Consider the following 22,450-nt stretch of genomic DNA (forward strand, 5'->3'; position numbering starts at 1 on the left):
TCTTGAAAGCAACACACTACTGTGTTTGAGGCTCATTGTAAAGAACCAAAAGATACCCATTCCCTGCCAGAGAAAGGAGGTGAGACAATGTTGATCTCTAAAGGAGACTCATACTGTGTTTCATAGCCATTCAAACAACAGCGGGTAGCAACAAAACCTCAAGAAAAAACAAATCCACACAGCAGTTACTATGTCTTCTTAAACACACAGGGTTTTTTGGGGTTTGTTTGTTTTTTTTTGGGCCTGGGGGAACTGCCAAAGGTTTTCTCTTCTATTTTATTACGCTGAAAAATAGAGATGCGTGATCTAAGCAATAGTCCTAGGGAGTCATAAGTACGCAATTTTTGTTCTTCGAAAAGGATGCTGCATTGCCTAAGGCAATGTGTCTTTACAGCTCAGACCTCAGTTATTCCAAAGAAATCCTCTCTATGGCATTGTTCAAAGGTGATCTCCCTCCATGCCCCTCATTTCATTTTTTTTTTTTTTTAATTCAAACACTCAATTCTTAATGCAGAGCAATCTTCAGAACACTAAACTAACAAACCATAGGATTACATTTGCATTAAAGCAAAGGCGTTCCTACTTCTTCCTGCTCCTGCACTGCAAGACATTTCTGAGTAAAATTGTTTGTTTGCCAGCTCCCTGTACGAAAGCTCTTGCATGAAACACACATGCGTTGCAGTTATAGTACAGTATTCTACCATCCAACTCAGTCAAACGACTGAAACAAAAAGCATTTCTGACAGCTTGTTTTCTCCAAAAGCTTAGTGACTTTTAAGAATCACAATATGTACCTTTCACTCATCTTTAAAATTGCAGCTTTCCACAACCAGAAGCTGCTTCTTTGAGGGTTTCTAATTTCTCTCCATCCCTCAGCACAGCTACATTCAATTCCTGCCACATAGGAACAGCAGGAAAAATGTTGTATTACCCAATTACAATTCCTGCTGCTTTTTCCTTTACGCCTTACTGAGGCTCCCAGAAACCAGTGCCACATCTGACAGGCTCATGCTGTGTCCCTGATGTCACACACACACCCTTTTTCTTTTTTCTTTTTAATTAGCTGCTTGGTATTAGGAAGATCATTGCTCCTGCTAACACATAGTAACGTAAATAAGAATACTGCTACTTTAACAAGACTTAGTATCATAGACTCTATGTCTAGACTTCCTTTTGTCAACTCAAAAAAAGTTAATTTATGTCACGTCTTCTCTAACCACTGAATGAACCACACTCGCAGAAAAAAGCAAAGCAGTTTAGGAAAAAAACAAATGAAACAAACCAAAAAGCTATTAAGAGGCAAGCATCATCAGACATCAAGTTCTGCTCTAGTGGACATCTACCTCTAAAGAGCCCTCCAGTGCTTCAGTAACATTCCAGAGTGGTGCTGCAGTGTTTTGTGTAAGTCAAACAACTCACATAGGACAGTAGTAGGTCTGGCAAGTTTACTGGCAGTCTTCCAAGCTCTGTTTTCACACTGACAGCGAGCACTCTACTGCCTAATTCAAACGGCAGCTTGGACACAGATCAGATACAAGCTTTGAAAGGAAAAATTGCTCTATTTACATCTTTCACCATTCACATTCCTCAGAAAAGGAAACAAGTTCTGCAGAGGGTCAGACTCCTGGGGAGAAATTGCCTAGCAATCTGCCTTTTGATAAACGATAGCATTCTGGGGTGTTCCTGATGAGGGGCAGGAAAGGCAACAGAGTTGACCTGCTGCCCAAGAGAATGCAGCACTGTGCAGTGCCATGGAGAACACATGCAAAGGCCAAAAAATTTGGACTGCTCCACAACAGTGCAGCCTCTTAGAGTAACTGTTGCCTACTTCTTTACTTTTAAGTGTAAGGACAATTATGTACTTAAACAGCAGAGCATACCTAAAGCTCCAATTAAAATCACAAGGAGGCACCTCTGAGTAACTACTTGGAGCTAACTATAATATTCAGAGACAGAGAGAGAAAAAAAATATATGTATATTTTTATATAGATATGAAATCACAAAGCTCATTTCACAATAGGATCTGGCTGGCTTGTCATATTAACACAAGCTTGAGAAGCATCCTAATCTGGTGGATAAACACAAGCCTCAAAGCTCAGAGGGGACATCTTTGGACAGCAACATCTATCCCTTTGCTAGCACTCAGAATTCTGGCTCAACCACACCGGCAAAACTATGGTAATCAACTCCAGGGAGTGCTTCCCATATGGGAGGAAAAACAGCTGCAAATCTGACACCACTGTCTTTAGCAAAGTAATTACACTTTTCATTCCACAGACGGATGCAATGCACAGTGATTTTTCAAGGGGAGGAAAAAAAAAAAAAAAAAAAAGAAAATCAATGACAGAGACAAGATCTGATTTCCTATTACTTTTCCTAAAGGCAAGAGAATTACAAGATTCATCTTCATGCCCACCTTAGGAGGCATAAATGAAACTACTGTTGAGACTATTTTTCAGTTCTTCCTCAGGACAGGAGAACAGACCTCATGTTTCGGCACATCATGAATGAGCATAAAATTATGGATACTGTTCCACAAGCATCAGTGCAGCATTCACTTCCAATAATGCTAATGTGCAGAGTACAGAGTAAATGAGAAGGTGGTGTTCTTCAGTGAACAGTATAGACCGTGAGAAGAGATCTACAATTTGGGAGTGCAAGATTCCCATCAGCCTCCCTGTGGCCGCTCAGTTATCTGACAACAGCAGATAGCAAAGCATGTCTAAGAAATTATTTAATTGGGGGTGGGGGCGGACGACCAGAGCAGACAAACATTTTGAATTTTCACCTTAATTTAATTTTTCAGAAAAATTCTGCTGAATTCTGTTTGCTGTCTTTTTTCAAGCAGCTCCATAGAAGTCCCAGATCCAGCCTTACACTATTCTGTAGGACAGTGGTCCCCCAACTTTTTTGATCATGCAATCTTATCAGTAAAAAATTTTGAGCACTCTCCAATATATGTACATTTATTTCTTTATAAATTATACAGACATGTACTAGTGAAGTTCTATTATGTTCTTCCTGCACCTCAATGGATCATCTTGCACACCCCCTGGGGCATGCACACTCCATTTTGGAGACCACTATCATAGAACAGTGACCTATAAATGTCAATGTGGTTAACTGGACTTCCCCTATAACACCACTTACGGTTGTGAGTGCGCTGTCTCATAGCGCTCGAAGGAGTGAGACAGATCATGCTTGTTGTTCATGTAACACTGTGTGCACAGGTCATAGTCAAAACACATTTTGCATTTCCACCGCATTCCCCGTATACCATGCTTCTTGCAACAGTCACAGATGATGTTAGGGTGACGGACACCTAGGGGAACAAAAGCAAAGGAATATAAGATCCACACATGATCCAGAGAAACCAGGCTGACCAGGCTTTTAGAACTGCATCAGCATATTTTAAGGAAAAAAAAAAAATCATGTACTGTGCATGTATTGAAGATGATGCAATAATATACAGTGATATGTGTAATATGAAGTATCCAATTTCTGGCTTAAGGGACTCTAATCCTAAAAGTCATGCCAGAATTGAACAGAATGACAAAATCAGCAAAAGTCAGACTCACAGATAAAGAAAGAGTGCAGAAGAGCCTTTGCATAGAAGCAAACAGGAATTTCATTGTCATGAATTGGCTGAGCATACACTGCTGCTCAGCATCAGTCCACAGGCAGCTGCAAAAGGCTTAACGTTCCAGCTAGCACATGAGGCAGGTGTTACATATGCTAAAGTAGATGGATTTACAGCAATAGTGTTTGTGCTTCTTGTCCACACTATACTTACCTATTTGTGCGTTATCATACAGAAGAAGGTCGTAAGCCCCTTGGAATCCAGTCCGGTAATTGGTTCTGTTGCCTTGATCCCACTGCACGACCACAGTCTTATCTGGAGTGGTTGGGCTGCCTGTCCGACCAATCTCTACCACAGTCCCAACATTCCCTTCGCCGCTGTCCTGGCTGCCCCATTTCCAGTCCACTCCACGAACTACCCGCATCCCAACCTGCATGCTGGCATAGGGGTCTAAGTCCATCGATCTGCACAGCAACCCCTAAAATTCTTCCACGTAAGGGGTCTTGGAGACAGGCGGTATCATCAGCAACACATCAAGCATCGTCGGCTGCATGTTCAGCACACCTAATAAGACAACATACAATTAAGTGATGCCACTCAACACACCACATTTTCTCCAGAATGACCTGGCTACGGAAGAGGCCTGACTGCTGAGTAGATAAATCTGTACTTTATTTAAAACAGGGATCCTCACATCTTCAGCACAGATGGGAAGGATACACCAACTAGCCAGACTTCCAAGACACAGAAATACCTGCATAATAGGCAAAAGACTTATTCCAGAGCGCTGGGTATGAGGGAAGAGACCTGGGTAAGAAGTCTTTACAAAACTCCAGTACCAGCCCTTGATTTCAAATTCAGGAATATGCACAACAGCTACCAGAGACACGGTGGCAACAGAAACAAAAAAGCACAGTAAATAGAGTTGAAAGAAATGACCAGAAAAACACCAGCAGCATGATTTTAACAATAAAACAATAATACCAGTCTATTTTTCAGGAAGACTCTTTATATGCATCTTACCACGTAATACTGCAGTGTTGAGTTTCTCTTGCCCAGAAAGTTAGTTTTGGTTTTGATTTTGGGATACAGGAAGTTTTAAAGAGGTATATGAAAGAAATGTTTTGTCTTTTTGCCAAAAGTAATAGCAGTTTTTTAAAAAGCGCCAATGTCAGAGAAAAGTCAATCTTTTGCTGCTATTTATCCATGCTAGCTACAGCAGGAACAGGGAACGGTTATCACTTACTTGCAATAAGCACTGCAGTTTTTGTGCTGAGATCAGTAAAAGCTTGGGATAACCTTTCCAACTGTTGCCACGACAATTGGTAAATGAGGTGAATACCACACAGGTGCAGCAAGCACATCCACAACTTCTAATTAAATCAAATAGAATGTCAAAGCCTCATTTACCTCTTTACTAGAAGACTACGACACAGGGAGCATGGCTTTTGATATTTAGGGCCAAGCTGCTGCTTTGACTTCTGGAAAAATCTACTGTAGCATCCTTTTATCTTTGGGCATCCCTGGGTCTCCCTCTTCCTCTCAAGCTATCCATAACATCCAAAATTTTCTCAAAATTTGAAAAAAACAAAACAAAACCAAAAAACCCACCAAACAACAGAATGCCAAGGGCCAAATAGTGCAGGTTCCAAAAGCACCACAAATCTTACCAACTGCCATGACACAGAGCCAGTTCAAACCAGGCTGACAAACCTGGTTTAGCTGACAGGCTAATAGGATGTGTACTCAGACTCGGCAATAGGAGCAGCTTTGTGCCATGTGACATGTTGTTAACACTACCACCTACCAATAAAGCAACTGAAACCACTGAGGCCTAAAAATAAACTCTTCCTCCAGCCAAACATCCCCTTTTAAATGTATGGAGGAGTAGTTTGATGCAAAATCAAGTTTCTAGCAAGCAGAAAGAGCCCGATTTCTGCTCAGCTTTAGCATCTCTCTAGCTTCAGACTTTTCCTGCTACGCATCAGTGTGACATCCAAACACCTCTCACATGAGAGCAACATCAAAAGCAAACGTCCTTGTGAACTTCATGTCATCTTTCATTCTAATCATCACTAAAGGATGCCTTGGGCAATACTTTCATTTAGACTTCCTTTGTAGAGGTAACATTGCTGAGTTTAAGGTGCACTGGTGTTTACTGTCTTTATCAAAGCAGAAATTATCAAAAAGAAAGAATACAGTTTTTAGAAAGCATTGCAGAGCCTAATGAGTTTTGTACAATCCCCTCTTTCTCCAGATCAGAGATTAATAAAATGGACAATTTATTGCTTTAACTAAGAGGCAAAACTGCTTTTTTAAAAGGGTGCAATCAACCAGTCAAGACAGTCAAACCCACTGCAGAGAAAACAAATGGAAACATCCAACAATACAAAGGTACAAGAGAAGCACAGTTCAATTATTGCTACATGGCTTTTCCTTAAAAACAACAACCACCACCACCCCTCCCATTTCATCCAAGTGAACTGGTGGAAGGTAAGGGGAGGTCATAACAGTGGGAAAAGGAATGGCATGCTTAGAGCGCAAAACAACAAATACCATACGGTTTTTTAGATGAGCATAGAGTGCCACTCCCCAACCTTAAGAGTCTTATGCTATCTCAGTGGACCTTTTCCCTCTCCCCAGGAATGAATGAAACCTCACAGGCTTCAGAACTCTCAGCATTTCAAGGAAGGCAATGCCAGTTCCAAAAATTGTTCATCATAAAAGAATATTCCAGGCTGTGCCACAAACCCATAAAATTTATGTCACCGCAGTATAAAGGAGGATGATGCCTTGCTACCTGAAAACAGCAGAGCAGGCTGACACACTATATATCATGACACATGCTCAACAGAGCAGTCAAACACAGAGTATCAACCTCAAGTCAGAACTGCCTTGGTCCTAGAAATGTGTGACCTACATACAGGCAAACCCACACTTTCTCTGTGCACCTTCCCACTACTTTTCTGACATCGATGCTATGGAGATCACTTCTTTAAACTGCCAGTGAAATACAAAAGCTACATGAAGACACTTTCCACATAGAGTCCTGGAGAAATGCATCATTTCACTGCACTGTGAATTTACTTACAGATGCAACATGACACACCAACATCAGACATCTTGTCGCAGAAGTGCCAGTAGACAGCAATCTCTGTCAATATCACAGGTACCAAGTTGCAAGAACAAAACCCCATCTAATTAGTAGCCCATAATAACCTGGATCCAGATGGGAACAGAGTTTTACTGCTGCCACAGGCATCAAGCTTCCCTTGGTTCTGCAGGTCCCTACAGCTCATAAAAGAGCTGCACATGTACTCATCCCGCAGCTCTAGGAAGCTATTGTAGTTCAACTGCACACTTGTGATGCTGAATACTAGTTAACAGTTGTCTGTGCTGCAGTGACCTGTATGCAATCCCTTGCTCACTAATCTGAAGGCTGTCTTCTTAACGTGAATACTCCATTTTCCACATAAGGCGGCACCAAATGCATTCTGCATTCCCATCTAATCTGCAGGGGTGATGCATAACAAGAGTAAAGAACCATTCAAAATCTTTACGAGATGAATTACAATGCTCACGCAGTCTGAACCTTGCTAGAGATCAGCATTATTTACTTCCTAAGTGGAAGTGTTTCACTCATTGAAACAAATACTCCTCGCTTGATGCTGTCTGGGTCATAATTATTCCAGGGAAGCTGGAATAGGTATAGCTGCCAGAAATGATTCACAGAGAAAACATCAGTTTCCTGTGGGATTTCAAAGTAACTGTGAACAAATAATCCATTATAAAACACAAGCATATTTCTGAATCCTGACCTAACATTCTGACCTCATCTACTGTGACACAGGAAAGAACAGCCCAGGTGTAATCTAGGAGTCCATTCTTAGGAAATCCCAGTAACACTTAACTGGAACAAAGGGAAAATACTTTCGTGCCTTCAGTCCGCAACATTTTAGTTGCAATAATCGTTGCAACTTTCTGCCAATATTCAAACTGTGCTGTTGGTAGAAGGTGCTCTAGAGGCAACCTAATATCCATCTCGTAAGAGGCAAAGGTTGCTCCTGTACTAGCTACACAGTAAATAGAACCGAACAGTGGTGTAAGCAGATTGACAAAATCAGTGCTTGTAGCTCGGTTATCAGGTTATTTGAACCCTATGGTAAACAGAGGAAGATGCAGGTGATTTTGTTCCATTTTGTTGGGTTTCTTTAAAGCAGCTTTGTTTTCTCCTTTACACCTACTCCACAGTTTGAATTGTATTCTCAGGTGAACTACTCCACCTTAGAGAGCTTTGCCTATCCTAAGGATGCTTCCTTAAGTGCTATGGACAATGCAAATCACACACTTTTTCAAAAGAGCAGCCCAAGCTCGCAAAGCTCAAACTTCAATATACCTCTAGTTTCTGACCATCCTTTGTGAACACACACGGACATGGCTGCAGCAGAACTTTTATTACTGGGTCTCTTCCACAGCAGCTCCCTTGAGCCTGAAACACCAAGCTTTCCCAACTGTTAATTCATAAGCCCCCAAAGAAGTCATTATTATGCTAAGCATTTTGGCAAATAACATCATCCCTCATTTCTTATCATTTTTATTCTCTTTGACTCCTCCTCCTCAGTACAGTCTGGTATTTTGGATCTCTCTAATAACTGAAGATCTGCAGCATCCAACACCTACCAAAGAGCTCACGCCACCTACTTACTTTCACCCCCTTGCTCTTCGGTGGTTTTTCCAAGGAACACAAAACACACGCGGGCTACAAACCGCTAAAACTGACGCGACAACTCGATCCTTCGGACCCGGCCCAGGTGCGTTAGGGCAGGGGAAGAGCCCTGCTCCCACCGGAGACCAGGCGGGCGGGCTGCTGGGACAGCAAACGAACCGAAGCAACGGGCCTCCTGCCATCCACCCTCGGCAGCTCCTGACATCGCCCCTAAAGGGGCAGCTCAAGGCTAGCCCAGCCCTGAAGCACCGGCCCAGCCTATTTCCACAGCCCTGAGCCGAGATAAAAGCCATGTTTCCTTCTGAGAGCCGAGGCAGTCACCCAGGGCCAGAACCTGCTTCCCCCTGACATCTGCACCAGGCTGATAGCGAGCGAGGAGCCACCTTGTCCCCTCCAGACAGCACTCAAGAGACTCCCAGCTCTACTCTCCAGCCAGGTGGAGACAGACGTGCCTAGGTCAGATTCCCTGGAGAACGGCCTCGGTGAGCATCACTATTTTTATGCTTTAAAAGCCATGAATTCTGCCCAGATAGCCACAGCACCAGACCACGTGCAATTCCCTCACAGTAATGTTTTGCATCCTCCTTAAGGCTCTCATTCACGTGCATTTTCCTGAACGTAAGTGCTGGGCCTCTGACGTGAACATAACTATGCAAATGGGGTACACTGGAACAGGGCTAGAGACTACCAGCTGGGGGCAAAACCTTCACCTTAGTGAATCCTGAGTGGGCTGGGCCGTTGTCACAGGAGTCAAGATTTCCTCCATAAATTCCCATTCAGGGACAGAAAATACATAACATTACTAAGAGGAGAAAACACTCTGTCCTCTGCCTGACAAAAGCAAGCAGATCAATGCTTCTTGAAACTCAGTATTTGTTGATTCAACACATGCTGTGTTCACGCTGCCCCCATGACACTACTAGGGAGCTATAAACCCATTCTTCCACATGACCTTTTGCACATGGTATGCAATGCAATGAGTAAGAAAATTAAGTTCTGGCATCCTCAGCACAATGCAGAGGGGGGTAAAGCAGCTTATTTTAATTAGGAGAGGATCTAAAGAGTTTTACAGCCTGCCTTCTGAGACCCCTTCTCCTGCCCCGAGTTCCCCTCTCGTACAAATAGTGAGCAAGCAGCACAAGAACAACTACACACAGGCTTGAGTTTATTAAATTAACTTGCAACAGACTGGGAGTTAGCTTACACCCCAGCTACCTCTATAGTCTTTCATTCTCTGTGAAACAGGGAAGGCAGAAGTAGTGATAGCAGCACAGTAAATTACCATTGATGAGATTCTTCCATTGAAAAGCAAGAGAAAGCACTGAAAGGATTAGGAAAACAGACTGTAACTAACAGAACCGTAACAATCAATAATTGCAATTGGCAGTAACCAGATGAAATGAACGCAAACATTCACAGGGATCACTGAAACGGACAATGATCCTTTTGGATCAGTACTGATTAGATCGGTGCTCTTAAGGACTTAACAAGCAGAACAAAGGGATGCCAGGGACATTCCAGCTGTGAATTTTATTAGCAAATGAGTGGAATTGTGCTTCAGTATTTGATCCTCAACTCATCTCTCTCAGGCAAGAGGAAAGCATACCAAGCAGAGCTAGGGCACTGTGCGTAGACACTATTCACTTGACATCAGCAAAATAACTGCAAGTCAATGAACTCTGTCAAGACAAACGCCTCTTGCTTTATCCTTCCTTGATCCCAATGCAGACTGGGCAAACCTCATAAAATGTTTACAGACATCTAGCACAGGCAGCCTGGAACAGAGCACATCAACATCGCCTGCAACAGAAGAAATCCAGAACAATTTCACTGCAGCACAAGCAAGCAATCAGAATGATGTTTGTTCATTCTTCAGGAGACAGTTCAACAACAAGATACCAAAGGACAGTGGTGGTGGTCCTGCTGGCCTCGTTGCTCATTGCACTGGGATTCTGCACAAAAGCAAAGGTCTGCAGTTCAAGGCAGGGATCAAAAGGATCTGCTCCCAACTAAAACAGGCAGCAGAGAGGCACCTGACTCAGTCAGGAACAGTTTCTTCAACCATCCTGTATTATTAAGCTGCCAAAGTGGTTCCTAATCACTCTAAATATTTTATTTTAACCCCTCACCATACACACACACCACATTTTAACTGCTTGCTTCCAAAGGAACTTCAGAGACACAGTGCCATTTTAAAAAGTCATATCAAGCCATTAAACATTTAGATTGATTAACTACCACTACTGTATCGTTTCAAGATTTACTATTGTATATCCTTGCACTAGGAACATCAACAGAGATCCAAACAAGTTAGGTGTAATGGCTAAATTAAGTCAGCTCATATTGGCTTAAGAACTTCTGCTGTGGGTATGCAGCTGCTTTTCAGCACTACTCCTACAGGCATTCGCTTGGCAGGGTTTTCCCCCTTTCCTGACACAAGCAGTGTTTTTGTGAAACCAACCCAAGTTGAACAGCTAAATGCCTGGCCAAGGCTTATCTACACAATTAAGCATTGTTCCCTACCCCAGTTTCCCTACCTGCAATACAGAAATACTTTTGTATTCTTTAATAACAGTCAACAACTAGGATCAAATACCTCTGACCGAGGCTCAAAGCTGCTAAGTTAATTACCAAAGCTAGTATTCATGCCAATAAACTAAAATTCAGACTTACCCTTCGCTTTTCTTTCTCCTCAGCAAACAGTAAGACCCCAGGACAGCACAGCAGCGGACACACGCCTGTGCTCTCACTAACAGGATGCAGTGTAATTTCTCTCGAGGATACACACAATTCCCACAGATATATTCACTATTAAACAAAAGCAGACCAGAAAACCAGCAAAACACACAGTAAGTAATCCTTTTTGACTTACCACTGTATGAAGACCACTTTGTAGCTTTTGCCCCTTCCTGGCTCCCAGGTGAGGCTAGGAGCCGTTAGTCCTTATTGCTGCCAGCTGGCTGCAGTGTCCCAGGTGCACTGTTTTATGCAATTTCGAACCCCGAGGAAGCCTTCCCTGGCTCCCACCACACCTGAACTCTACACACTCAATCTCCAGTTTCTAGCAGAGGCCCTGTCTGGAGACTTTTGCCTATCCCACAGCATTTTATTATCTCAACTCCAATTCACACCAGCTCAATAACCAGCTCTACCACTTGCAAATCTCCCCCCTTGCCTACTCTGAACTTTGGCTTTCTACGCAGTCCATTTGTATTGAGCCCAAACATCCTCCCGTAGAAATACATATTCTAATTCTCTCCCATTTCTCAGAACCAAGTTTATCACCTGCTCCTCAACTCAGGCAGTCTCTTACTTTCAAATAGCTTCCCCACTCATTAAACAAAACCCTTGCCGCCTTAGCAGGCCTCTTCTAAGACGCTCCCTGGTAATAATGCCTTCTATTACCTATACAAAACCCCCAACTAAATGAGAAAAATAACTTTAATATAAGGGCTAATATTGAATTTTAACACATGATAAAGATGTTTTGCTTTCAGAATAGTTGTTTCAATAAATTATTAATTCACAAACACTGGGCTTTAATACTACCTCATAACACAGCACTAGTACAAGTCCCACTTCTTGATGTGGAAAAACATGCAGTCAGGCCCATTTAGTTGTTTATTGTTTTCCAGATCTCATTCCACAGCCCTCGCTCATACAAAGAGCAGCACTGTCAGATCAGGTCTTGTTTAGCTACTGAGACTAAAAGTCTAGTAAGGCCCCACTCTCCATTTTGGAGAAGGCAGTTTCCAAGGTTTGATCTTTTGTGGCTAACACAGAGATGGCTAGAGAGCCCAGTTGCATTGCAAAGCCAAAGTGCCTGATTACAGCACAGAAGACACAAACTCTTAGTTCCCAGCACTAGCGGATCTTCTAAGGTAGAAGACTTGACACCATCTCAGCAACTATATGACAAACTTAACCACTAGAAATTAGACTAAACCCATTAATTCCTCCCCTCAGCCCACCAAAAGGATCTGTGGAATTGGCTGAAGTGAATAGTTTAATATTCCACTGCAAAGCCACAAGGTGTCAATGGTAACTTGGCTTCACTTTTCGTCATGTGGTCAGGATTTTTGTTTAGTCCAAATTCTGCAAAATGGCATCACTGGCACAGAGGAGGAGAGAAGAGCAGATGATGTTTGTGTGGCTTAAATATCAATAGCAGATAAATGAAGCCATTCTACTGACAAATTACTCTCAGCAGAAAAAAAAAAAAAAAAAAAAGAAATGGTGCAGCTGCCACTGTTAAAACCAATCAATCAAGAAAAAGCCTGCATGAGGTTAAACCATTTCCATGCCCCATACCTCACCTGCTCTCAAGTATATTTAACTGTATTACATCAACAGAATAAAGCAGGTGATTAATATGCCTCTGCTCAGGGATTAATATCTTGTCATTTCAGCTTCACTGTGTAAGAGCAGGCACGCATCCTGAAACACTGGGACATAGAGTGAGGAAATGCTAAAAATAACTAGCCAGGCGCTATGCTTAAAGACGGTCCCACTGAGTGCGTTTTATCTCTACAATCAACACTTGTCCTTTACAAATGCCAGCCCATTGATCTGTTTTGCCTAAACTGAATTTTACATTCAATTTACACTGATTGTATTCTAGCTCTGAGTTGTGATGGTGAGAGGGGAACATTGCCTTCCCTTTCAAATTGTAGGAGCGATACTTTCAGTGGTTATCATGCTGGCTTACTATCTGTTCTTTCACCTTGTTAAAGGATGCAGGCCTAAAAGAAGCACCAGCAAATTTATTAGTATTCAATAACAGTAGTTTTGTGCAAACTCTTCTGCAAAGCTTGACCCCAGCATTTTGGTTTCCTAAAAAATGGCAAACAATCTCAGAATAGATCCTAAAGATGGAAGAAGTTATAGAGAAGCTACACATCTTACATTTCTGGGTTCATTATGTGCAAGTACGGCAGTACCTAATAGCTCCAGTTGACACAAAAGCCAACTGAGCCAGCTGCTGCATGAAACACAGTCAAAGGTGGGCTCTGCTTAATTGAGGAAGAGCACAAGAGATAACTGGACAAAGGCAAGATCCTCATTCAGAATTGTGACAGAGGAACACTCGGTGATTCTTCTGAGACTGTCCATGGCAGAGCCAGAAGGACCGGATTACAATAATCCCCGTGGAGTGACTCAGTCTCACGGCCATGCTGCCTTCATACTGTACAAGACATCACCAGAAGAAGAAAATGTATCATAGCAAACAAGAAAATGAAATGCACAGGCACCATCACTTGTCCCTTAGATGGAAAGGCAGTACCTCCATGTTTAACAGTTTGCATAGACTGGACTATCATCTGGACTGCAAGGAGGATGCACTAGGAAAAAACTGGCTCCACGCCCCAAGGAGGTCAGCATCCCATATGCTTCCAAAGGGTGAGATGGTATTTAAAAGACCCTGCAGGGTTATCTTCTATTTTCCTTGTTCTGAAATATAAAATTTCTTGGGTTTAATTACAAACATTGGGGCTGAGAGTCCTTTGTTGTTACACCTGAACACTGTGAAGTCCTCTGTACTTTTGAGACTAAACAGACAAAAAGTGCTGCCTACTTTCAGATCCAGGACCACCACAACTGAAGTCTCAGATAGAAGACACCTCTCCTTAATTTTGATCACAGATGGGACTCAAAAAACCATAGCTTCAATACAGCTGAAGTGTCAAGAAATACACTAATCAGAGAACTTCTTCCAGTTGGGTGTGAAGGCACACACAAAAAGCTTATAGTCTTCTAGAGCTACCAAATCAGAACTGAGTTGGCCTTGAACGTTCAATTCTCACTTTATTCAAAGTTCAACCCACCTGTGATGACAGCAGACACAGAAAAGTGAACCTGCTTCAAAAACCAAGCACACACCTGCATAGCCTCATTCCAAACTGGTTTTGTCACCAAGTTCTAAGGACCAAAAAGGGATTTTTGTAAGCAACAAGTAACAAAATAAGTTAAACAGAAAGTGACAGCATCAGCCACACAATCTACCAGGAGCAAAGACATAGCACACTATTCTTAATGAATCAGCTCAGTGCTAACTAAGGGACTAGACCCGTGAAACAAACTGGATTGCACAGTAGGTCAATATTTGCTTTAAAACATACAAATGCAAACACAACCTTTGGGAAACACCACCAGTAAGCCAAAAATAAACAGCTGTCACAGGCTTCCAACAACGTAAGTCGTGGTACACCACAGTGTACTGGTTTTGGCTGGGATAGAGGGAATTTTCTTTGTAGTAGCTTGTATGATGCTCTGTTTTGGATTTGTGACCAAAACAATGTTGATAACACACTGATATTTTAGCTATTGCTGAACAGTGCTTACACAGTGTCAAAGCCTTTTCTGTTTCTCACGCTGCCCTGCCAGCAAGTAGGCTGGGGATGCATGAGAATTTGGGAGGGAATACAGCCAGGACAGCTGACCCCAACTGACCAAAGGGATATCTGATATGACATCGTGCTCAGCAATAAAAGCTAGGGGAAAGAAATAGGAAGGGGGGACATTTGGAGTAATGGTGTTTGCCTTCCCAAGCAACGACCATACCTGATAAAGTTGTGCTTTCTCGATTTTACCCTTCCAGTTCTCTTTCCTACCCCACCGGGGTGGAAGTGAGCAAGCAGCTGCGCGTTGCTTAGCTGCCTACCAGGCTTAACCCACAACACGAAGGTGGAATACCTCTTGCCAGGTCAGGGATGTTCAAAATTCAGATTTACAAGTCAACATCAGTCAAACCCTACAAAAGAACAAGTTCCCTCTACCAGCTTCTACTGAACACTTCAGGCTTTAAATTGGTGAAATCAGTGCTCATCTGCCCACTGGAGAATTAAGAGTGATTATAAGTGAAAGTTCACACTGGGCATCTAGTGGATCTCTTATTACATCCCACAAGATAATTGCTCATGAGCCCGATGAAATTTCCTTCTGGCTTCTGATGAACTGTGCTCTCTCCAGGAGGGAGAAAAACAGCTCTAGCCATTTGCGTTAATTGGACCTGACAGTTTGCAGATTGCTGCCTCAAGCCTTGAAAAGCTCAGTAGCTGAGGCTGATGAGAATCCACTTTTTCCTCAATAGCAGATTTCAGAGTCAAATTTACATTGCATTACAGCAAAAACAAACACACACCCTGCACAAAAACACACACAACCACCAGGTGATGTTGTTTAAAAAAAAAAAAAAAAAAAAGGCAATTATTTGCTAAGTTTGAATTAAGGTCTTTTTCACTTTACATAGAAAAAAAAATGGGAGAATGGTATTTTAACTTTCCCATACCCTCCATGGAAGATCCCTGTGGCATAAAAAACACAAAAAAAAACTCGCAAGCATTGCATTGAGTGGCTCCCCTCCCCTGCCAAGAATTGCCACCACTTTTCTGGCCATTGGCATTAAGAGGTCAATGGTCAACCACCTGGCATTCCTTGCACTTGCTAGCAGGTCTTTTTGTGCCCATTCAGAACACTGACAAAAGTCACAATATATAAAACAAGAAAAAGTTTAATAAAGTCAAATACGACCCATCCAGAGAAACTAGAAAATCTCCATTACTTAAAGAACCAGCTCAACACATCTATCAGGAATGGTTTCGGTGTAGTTTATCATGCCTTGTGGAAAAGGATGGACTAGGTGCCCTCATCAAAATCCCTTCCAGACCTATTTTCAATCACGTAGAAACAGAGGACCACACAGAAATATTCCAACAGCGAGAAGTCTGTCTTGGCAGCAGATTTCAACTGTGCCCTTACTTAGACATTGCTCTAATACATTTCTCAGAGGCAAGACCATCTGGCCCAGAGCTGATGGTGTTGAGCCCTAGGTAAAGCTCAGGTCAGCATCTCTCTCACACCAGCCGTCAACTCCTATTTACCATGAAAATCCGGGTTAAATCACTTAAAAGTTCATAATCCTCCAATCTATTTACACAATTACCTTGCCTGTCCAGAAAGGCAGTAAGTTTCCACACAAGTTATTCAAAACCAGAAGACTAACATTACTGCAGGAGTACAAAAATCAAGAGGAATTAACACTGAAGTCCTGCTGGTAGATACACGGTTGAATAGTGGGTTAGAGAAAACACAGTACTGTGGTTCCATGATAAGGCAGTTCATAGGTATTTAGACTCCGGTACCCTCAGCAGTGACGATACAATAGGATTACAAATCATCCGAGTTAGGAACACAACTTCCTCCAAATTTTCAAAATGAAAAGTAGCTACTTCAGACTCTGGCATCCAGCAAGCTGGAGCATAAAATTTGCTGAATCTCTGATGAGCCTCGATAGCTCATCCTACCAACTTTCAGATTCCCCTTCAGGCTTCCAGAACGGTCAACATTGCACTCCTGTCAGTTTTCAGCCTGGAACTTGCCCGTTCTGCGCTCTCAAAGCAAATCAAAAGGTTTAAGTCTAATCTACCCTGACATGCCTTTGGCTAGAGAGACATAAGCTGCGTAGAGGCAGAATGAATTGAGTAGTTAGCTGCTGCTTTCCTCCCTGGTACTTAATGAAGGTTTGAGGGTCAGCACACACACACCAATTCTCTTATAAGTTTGTACATTTTAGAAGTACAGATGTTATCTTCCAGCTCTGGGTAGCCGAGTACTTTAAAGAAAGCAAGAACACTTTACAGCTGGGAAATGGAGCCATAGTTATATATGGAATTGGTAGCAGAGCCAGGAACAAAGCTTACATATCCTAGCTCCAAGTTCTATTCTCCACAGCCTGGCCCATGCTAGTCACGGGGAGGGGCAGGGGAGGAAGCACCAACCCATGATCCAGCACACATCCTTGCATTCCTTGGAGTCACGTCAAGGAATGTGGATCAAGGTCTAAGATGAAGCCATTTACTGTCCTGCTAGCACACACCTAACTTCAGTGATGCCACTTTCCACATACAGCCAGCCTAAACGCTACAAGATTTGTTCCACATTCTTGGAAATTTCAAACACCACTACAGCTCTCATTACAGAGGGAGCAGAAATATTTAAATTCTGTAAATCTCCCAAGAAACAAGAGACTCCACTTTCTCACTCTTTCCTTAAGGAGAGAAGAGTATCGAATGATCTCTCTCCAATCAGAGCTTCTAGTGAGAGCGTACTGAAAGTTGCATCGGTTTTCCTCTGAGCACACTGTATTACAACAACCTGGCCCCTCCATAAATGCCCTTGATAAGCCACAAATCAGGATCCTTGAAAAACAACTAGGACTCAAACACTCTGCTCGCAGGACTTCGCATTCTATTCCTGGATCCCTAGAAAACAGCAACTTGAAATGAAACTGCGTGATCAGTGCTGTCACAAGTGGTATGGTCACATTCAGTATGACCCTGAATTCTGCCAGAGCCCAGGAGCGGTTCTGTATCAGAGATGATGAGCAAGGCAAACAGATTTGATGGGAACAGGCAGGCAGGGGCAACATGACCTAGGAGAGCTTAATTATCAAGTTGGAGAAAGCCTACAACTTCAGCGAAACCATAGGCAACCAAGACTGGCCTCTGCAAGCAACCAATACTGATGCTACACAAATTCAAGGCAAGAGTTGAGCTTGTTTCAGATAACTGCCACAGCTCTGAATAGCCCATGGTGATCGTGTAGCCACACACTTGTTGATCAAGGTAGCTTAGAAAGCTGTGAACATACCCCTTTCCAAGAGTAAAATGGAAGGAGTCAATTGCAACCACCATACTTGTAGTACTTCCATGGTTTTTCTAACTTCCAAGACATTTGTCCAAGTTTTAGTGGAAAGAGGCTAGCATGGACTCCCAATTCTTCCAAACAATCCCAGCAATGGATTAGCAGCCATTGCAGACCAAAGCAGGAAAATAACAAATTCTTTATACGCTAATTTGGCACAGGATTTTCACAGTCACAGAGCTTCAAACACTCATTCAAAATAAATGTCAAAACATATGAAGCTATACAGCAATATCATAATAAGCAGAGAATTAAGCCAACCCAAATATCATACAATTATGAAGATTCTTCTCATATCAGTGACTCAGAGAGGTGTGCTGTGCGAAGAGAAAAGGGATGGGAAACATATTTACCTTTTTGAAGCCTAAAAAGAGAATAATTATTCAAGAAAACAGAAGCAGTGGTGACGCTGTTAAATGACAACTAGGTAACCATTAATATGTTGCAGGCAGACTTGCCAGTCCTAAATGAAGTCATGTCCTTCCACCACAGAAATAGACAAGATTAGTATGGAAAACAAGCATAAGGTACTTAAGATAGATCAGCGATAGAGCTGGGACTACAGTGTGAGTCACCTGACACCCAATCTACTGCCCTATTAGTTGGCTGCCTTAAGGAAGAACTTCTTGAAGGGAACCATCATCCGCCCAGTGGAAGTTAGCTGCTCCAGACACAAACCGAGACACCTATAACTCTGAGCAGAAAGCAAAGCTCAAAATAGGGCAAGAACTTCTCTAGCTCTGCCAAGGCTATTGAAGCTTTCTCTTTCTGATTTCCATTATCAACATGACACACAACATCATTCCGATCATAACAATGTGAGTAATGTGGGTTATTTACAGTAATTGCATCCCTTGACAATTCGCTCATCTATATCCTGAAACCATGGATGAAAAATTCAACAGGTAATCAAGTACGGAGGAAGGACCTAGAGGGATGAACAACTGCATTGCTCTTCATAGGAAATAGTTTTAGGAAACCAAGAGCTCTTAAACAGAGGAGAAATAAGAATGGTATCCCATTTGAGCCAAATAAACTCCTCCTATATCAACAGAGAAGTGCGGAGGCTGTAATGAGGCTCTTAGCCAAAAAGAGAAAAGGCTGAATAGTAAAGCCAAGCTCAGGTGACCTCCACGAAGGTGAGCCAGAGCTCACTTGTTTCTAAGCGAGGTAGAAATTAGAGTTTGTTGCATTCCGAAAGTAAGTTCTGGAATGGAGCGTCTGCAGGGAAATCAGAACAAACATATGTAAGGCTTCCAATGCAGCTGTACCATCTTCCCTAGGTTTAAGTTTGGCCCTTGTTTTCACGACTCTTTCCCAGTTCAGGAAGATTGCAAATATCACAGAAACACAGGAGAGAAAAAGCCACACGTGCTTCAGTTCTGAGTTATATTCAGCACACAGCACATGCTCCAGTGATACAAAATGCCCAGTAGGAATCACTGCCAACGTTTCAGCACTCAGCTCTCGCCTTAGCAAGTGAGGACTTACCTGCAGTACCTGTTTCAGAAGAGAAAAACAGGATGTATGTTTACATCCTCCAGGGCAGCCAGCACTCACCACCCAGAAGAAAAGAAATAAAACCGGACTAGGAGCAAGCAGACGCGCCCCGCTACGGACTCAACCCTGGCTAAATGTGGCAGAAAGAAAACCGGCCACTCGGAGCTGACCCATTCCCAGCTTAGCCCAAGGAAGAAAAAGGGAAAAAAACCAGCACGTACCTGACAGAGCCGAGAGAGAACAGAACCCAGGCAACTGTTCAGAAAGCCACCGTCCTTAGCCGAGGGCTGCGTTTGCTTCCTTCCCTCCTTCATTCTCGGCGCGGGACTCCGAGCAGCAGACCTACTCCAGCGGCCTAGGCGGAGAGGAGAAAACACGAGAACCGCCTCAGGTGGGCACCATCGCTGCAGCCAGCCGCCACCGCCTCCTTCCCCGCTCACAGACCTCCGCCGTACCACACTCCAACCCAGCGGCGGCCTCAAGCCCGGCCGCAGCCCCCGCCCGCCCCCGGCGGAGACACCTCCTCACAGCCACCACCACCACCAGCAGCCCGGCGGCCGTCCTTTCCCCCAACCTCCCCGCCGCCGGGAACCGACCGCCTCACACCGGGCTCGGCGCCCCCCCCCCCCCCCCCTCTCCAGGGCCGCCAGATCCCCGGGGTTGAGGGAAGGGGGGGGGGGGCGGCCCTCAGCGCCGCCCAGGGCCGTGAGGTGGCCTCGCACCCACGGTCGGCGGCACCGCGCTGAGGCAGCCAGCCTTCCCCGCCCTTCCCTGGTCCCGGTCCCTCCCGGGAGCTTTCCCTCTTACCCTCGGGGAAGCCGCCGAGGAGCCGCGGCGGCGACCGACCGGCCGACCGGCCGCCCCTCGGGTGCTGCTGCTGCTGCTGCTGCAGCGGCGCCGTTCGACCCCGCTCCCCCGGGGCCGCCCGCCCCGCCCAGGCCTCTCTCAGCCCGGTGACAGCCGGCGGGGCATGCTGGGAGAGGTAGTTCCCTGCCCGCCCCACTCGCCGCCGGCGGCGTCCCGCCGACTACAAGTCCCGGGAGGCCGCGGGAGGGGACCCCGCGGCCCGGTCCCGGTGCCGGTTGGCGGTGGGTTTCCCCCCTGAGGTAACTCCGGGGGTAAGGCCGCGGTGGTTCCGCCCCGCCTTGGGCCCGGTTCCCGCTCTCCCGGCGCGGCCCTCCCGCCTTTAAGCTGGCAAACGGGGCCCGGTGTCGCTTCGGGGCGGGCTGTGCTCGGTGTTTCTGGTTCGCCCGGCGCTTCCAGGACAGTAAAGATTTGGGATGGTTCCCTGTTTTCTCTGCGCAGGCAAAGCGGCCGTTGAAAGCCGCGGGAATGGCGGAGCGTGAGAGGGTGCCGGAGCGCTCTTTTTAAAGCGTTTGCGTGTGCGGGTTTTGGGGTGGTTTTAGGATAACTTAGGCCGCCGTAAGGGAGATTTGGGGGTTCAGTGTAACTCCTTGCAAGGCGCTCTGTGTCTTTGGCCGGCCGGTAGCCAGGAGGGCTCTGAAAGCCTCTACCTGCCGTCTGCCGGCCGGCCTTCTGCCACGCATGTCTTTTTTGCAAGATCACAGCTCCGGTATCGCCCGCGTGGTGGCTTCGGTGCCGCCACGCGTGAATCGGAATGCATGAACCTAAAAGCTTAACGTATTCCTACTTTTATAACGACTTTCTCTTCGAAGAGGCAGAGGCAGGTTACGAGTTTGTATCGCCTCTCTGCTGGTGATACCGATGACGCTGTTCATGTGGATCTCCTGTGTCTGGGGTAGGACACGCTCTACTGACTTTACCCCTGCTGAGGTCTGAGACACCTTGTAAACGCTCCGTTTAAGCTTGCTGGTCCCGTTCTCTTGATCTGAAGCTAATGGATTGAAATTTTGTTTTACATTTAGTCTTTGCAAACATAGACTGGCATAGCAGAACAAGGGTTAAAAGAGTGGTCTGCACTGGTAGCGAAGAACAGCATTCACAGCAGTTAAAATTGAGTAATATGTTTGTGCCAAACGCAGAAGGGTTGCAGTGTGGTAAGTCCCTGCACTTGCAACAGGAATATGGCAGCAAGGTCATAAAAAAATCACATGTGCCGTTCCTTTTCCCACTAGCCCATCAGGAATACTATCTAGAGTTCCAAAACTCAAAAGGAGGAAGCAAAGACACCAGGCAGCAGAGTTGCCTAGGGCTTATGAAAACCGAAGAGAGCAAAATTCTGAGACAAAGAGTGTCACAGCATAGTAGCAGTTACCGTAACTTTTATGCCTACAGGGTACAAAGCTTGTCCAAAACCAAGCTTGTCATTGCTATTTGATAAAAGCCAAATAGGAGGACTCGGTGTCCCTTGTCCTCTGTGTTGCGTAAAAGTGACGTTGGCCAGGCCGCTTAAACACACACGTTGGGGTGATTGTGAAAATGTGAATGTGAAAATGAGTTGAATTGAATGTGACGTGGTTCTGACCAGAACTGCAGTGCATTTTACCCTTTGGCCAGAAGATGGAGAATGAGTACTGTTAAGTACTTGGGAATGTGGTAAGTAGATCTAAGCATGCACTGATGCTCCCTCCCTCAGCTTGCTTTTTACCGGGCAGATTTACATGTTAGTATAAACACAGAAATACATTAGAGACAAGTTAGTACAGCCAACACCAATTGTCTGAAAGGATCCATTCACATTTAGAGTAGCTTCTTTTGTGCTTACTCGATAAATTTCAATATAACTTAGGCTTTACTTTTGCCAGCGCTGCTTGTAAACATGTGAACTTGCATGCCCAGACTGTAAGTTATGTTGGGCTTTTTTTTTCCCAGCTAATCTTTCTTTTCAAAAAAACAAAATTGGAAAACTGTGTTAGACTGTCTGTGAAGTCACCTTCTCAGGCAAACACAAAGTCATACAGCATCAGCAGCTTAGTCCATGGCCAAGATAAAAACTTCACTGTGATTATTTTGATGAGAT

General features: G+C 44.3%; 1 protein-coding gene across 5 annotated transcripts in view; it reads right to left on the reverse strand.

Moving 5' to 3' along the window:
• Positions 1–20,448, reverse strand: part of MIB2 (MIB E3 ubiquitin protein ligase 2) — a 52,660-nt gene extending 32,212 nt beyond the window's left edge. For 3 of the 5 annotated variants that reach the window (XM_030017607.2, XM_030017606.2, XM_030017604.2), the window contains exons 1-4: positions 20,317–20,448; positions 19,731–19,864; positions 3,795–4,145; positions 3,152–3,323 (exon numbers count right to left, since the gene is read on the reverse strand). In XM_030017607.2, coding sequence (XP_029873467.1) covers positions 3,152–3,323; positions 3,795–4,041 — 419 coding nt within the window. In that variant the 5' untranslated portion in view covers positions 4,042–4,145; positions 19,731–19,864; positions 20,317–20,448. Of the gene's footprint in view, positions 1–3,151; positions 3,324–3,794; positions 4,146–10,980; positions 11,116–19,730; positions 19,929–20,316 lie in introns of those variants that run through there. The other 2 variants (XM_030017603.2, XM_030017602.2) reach the window with 2 other exon arrangements.
• Positions 20,449–22,450: the final 2,002 nt, after the last annotated feature.

The sequence above is a fragment of the Aquila chrysaetos genome, chromosome 6, assembly GCF_900496995.4.
Source record: "Aquila chrysaetos chrysaetos chromosome 6, bAquChr1.4, whole genome shotgun sequence".
Classification (NCBI taxonomy): domain Eukaryota; kingdom Metazoa; phylum Chordata; class Aves; order Accipitriformes; family Accipitridae; genus Aquila; species Aquila chrysaetos.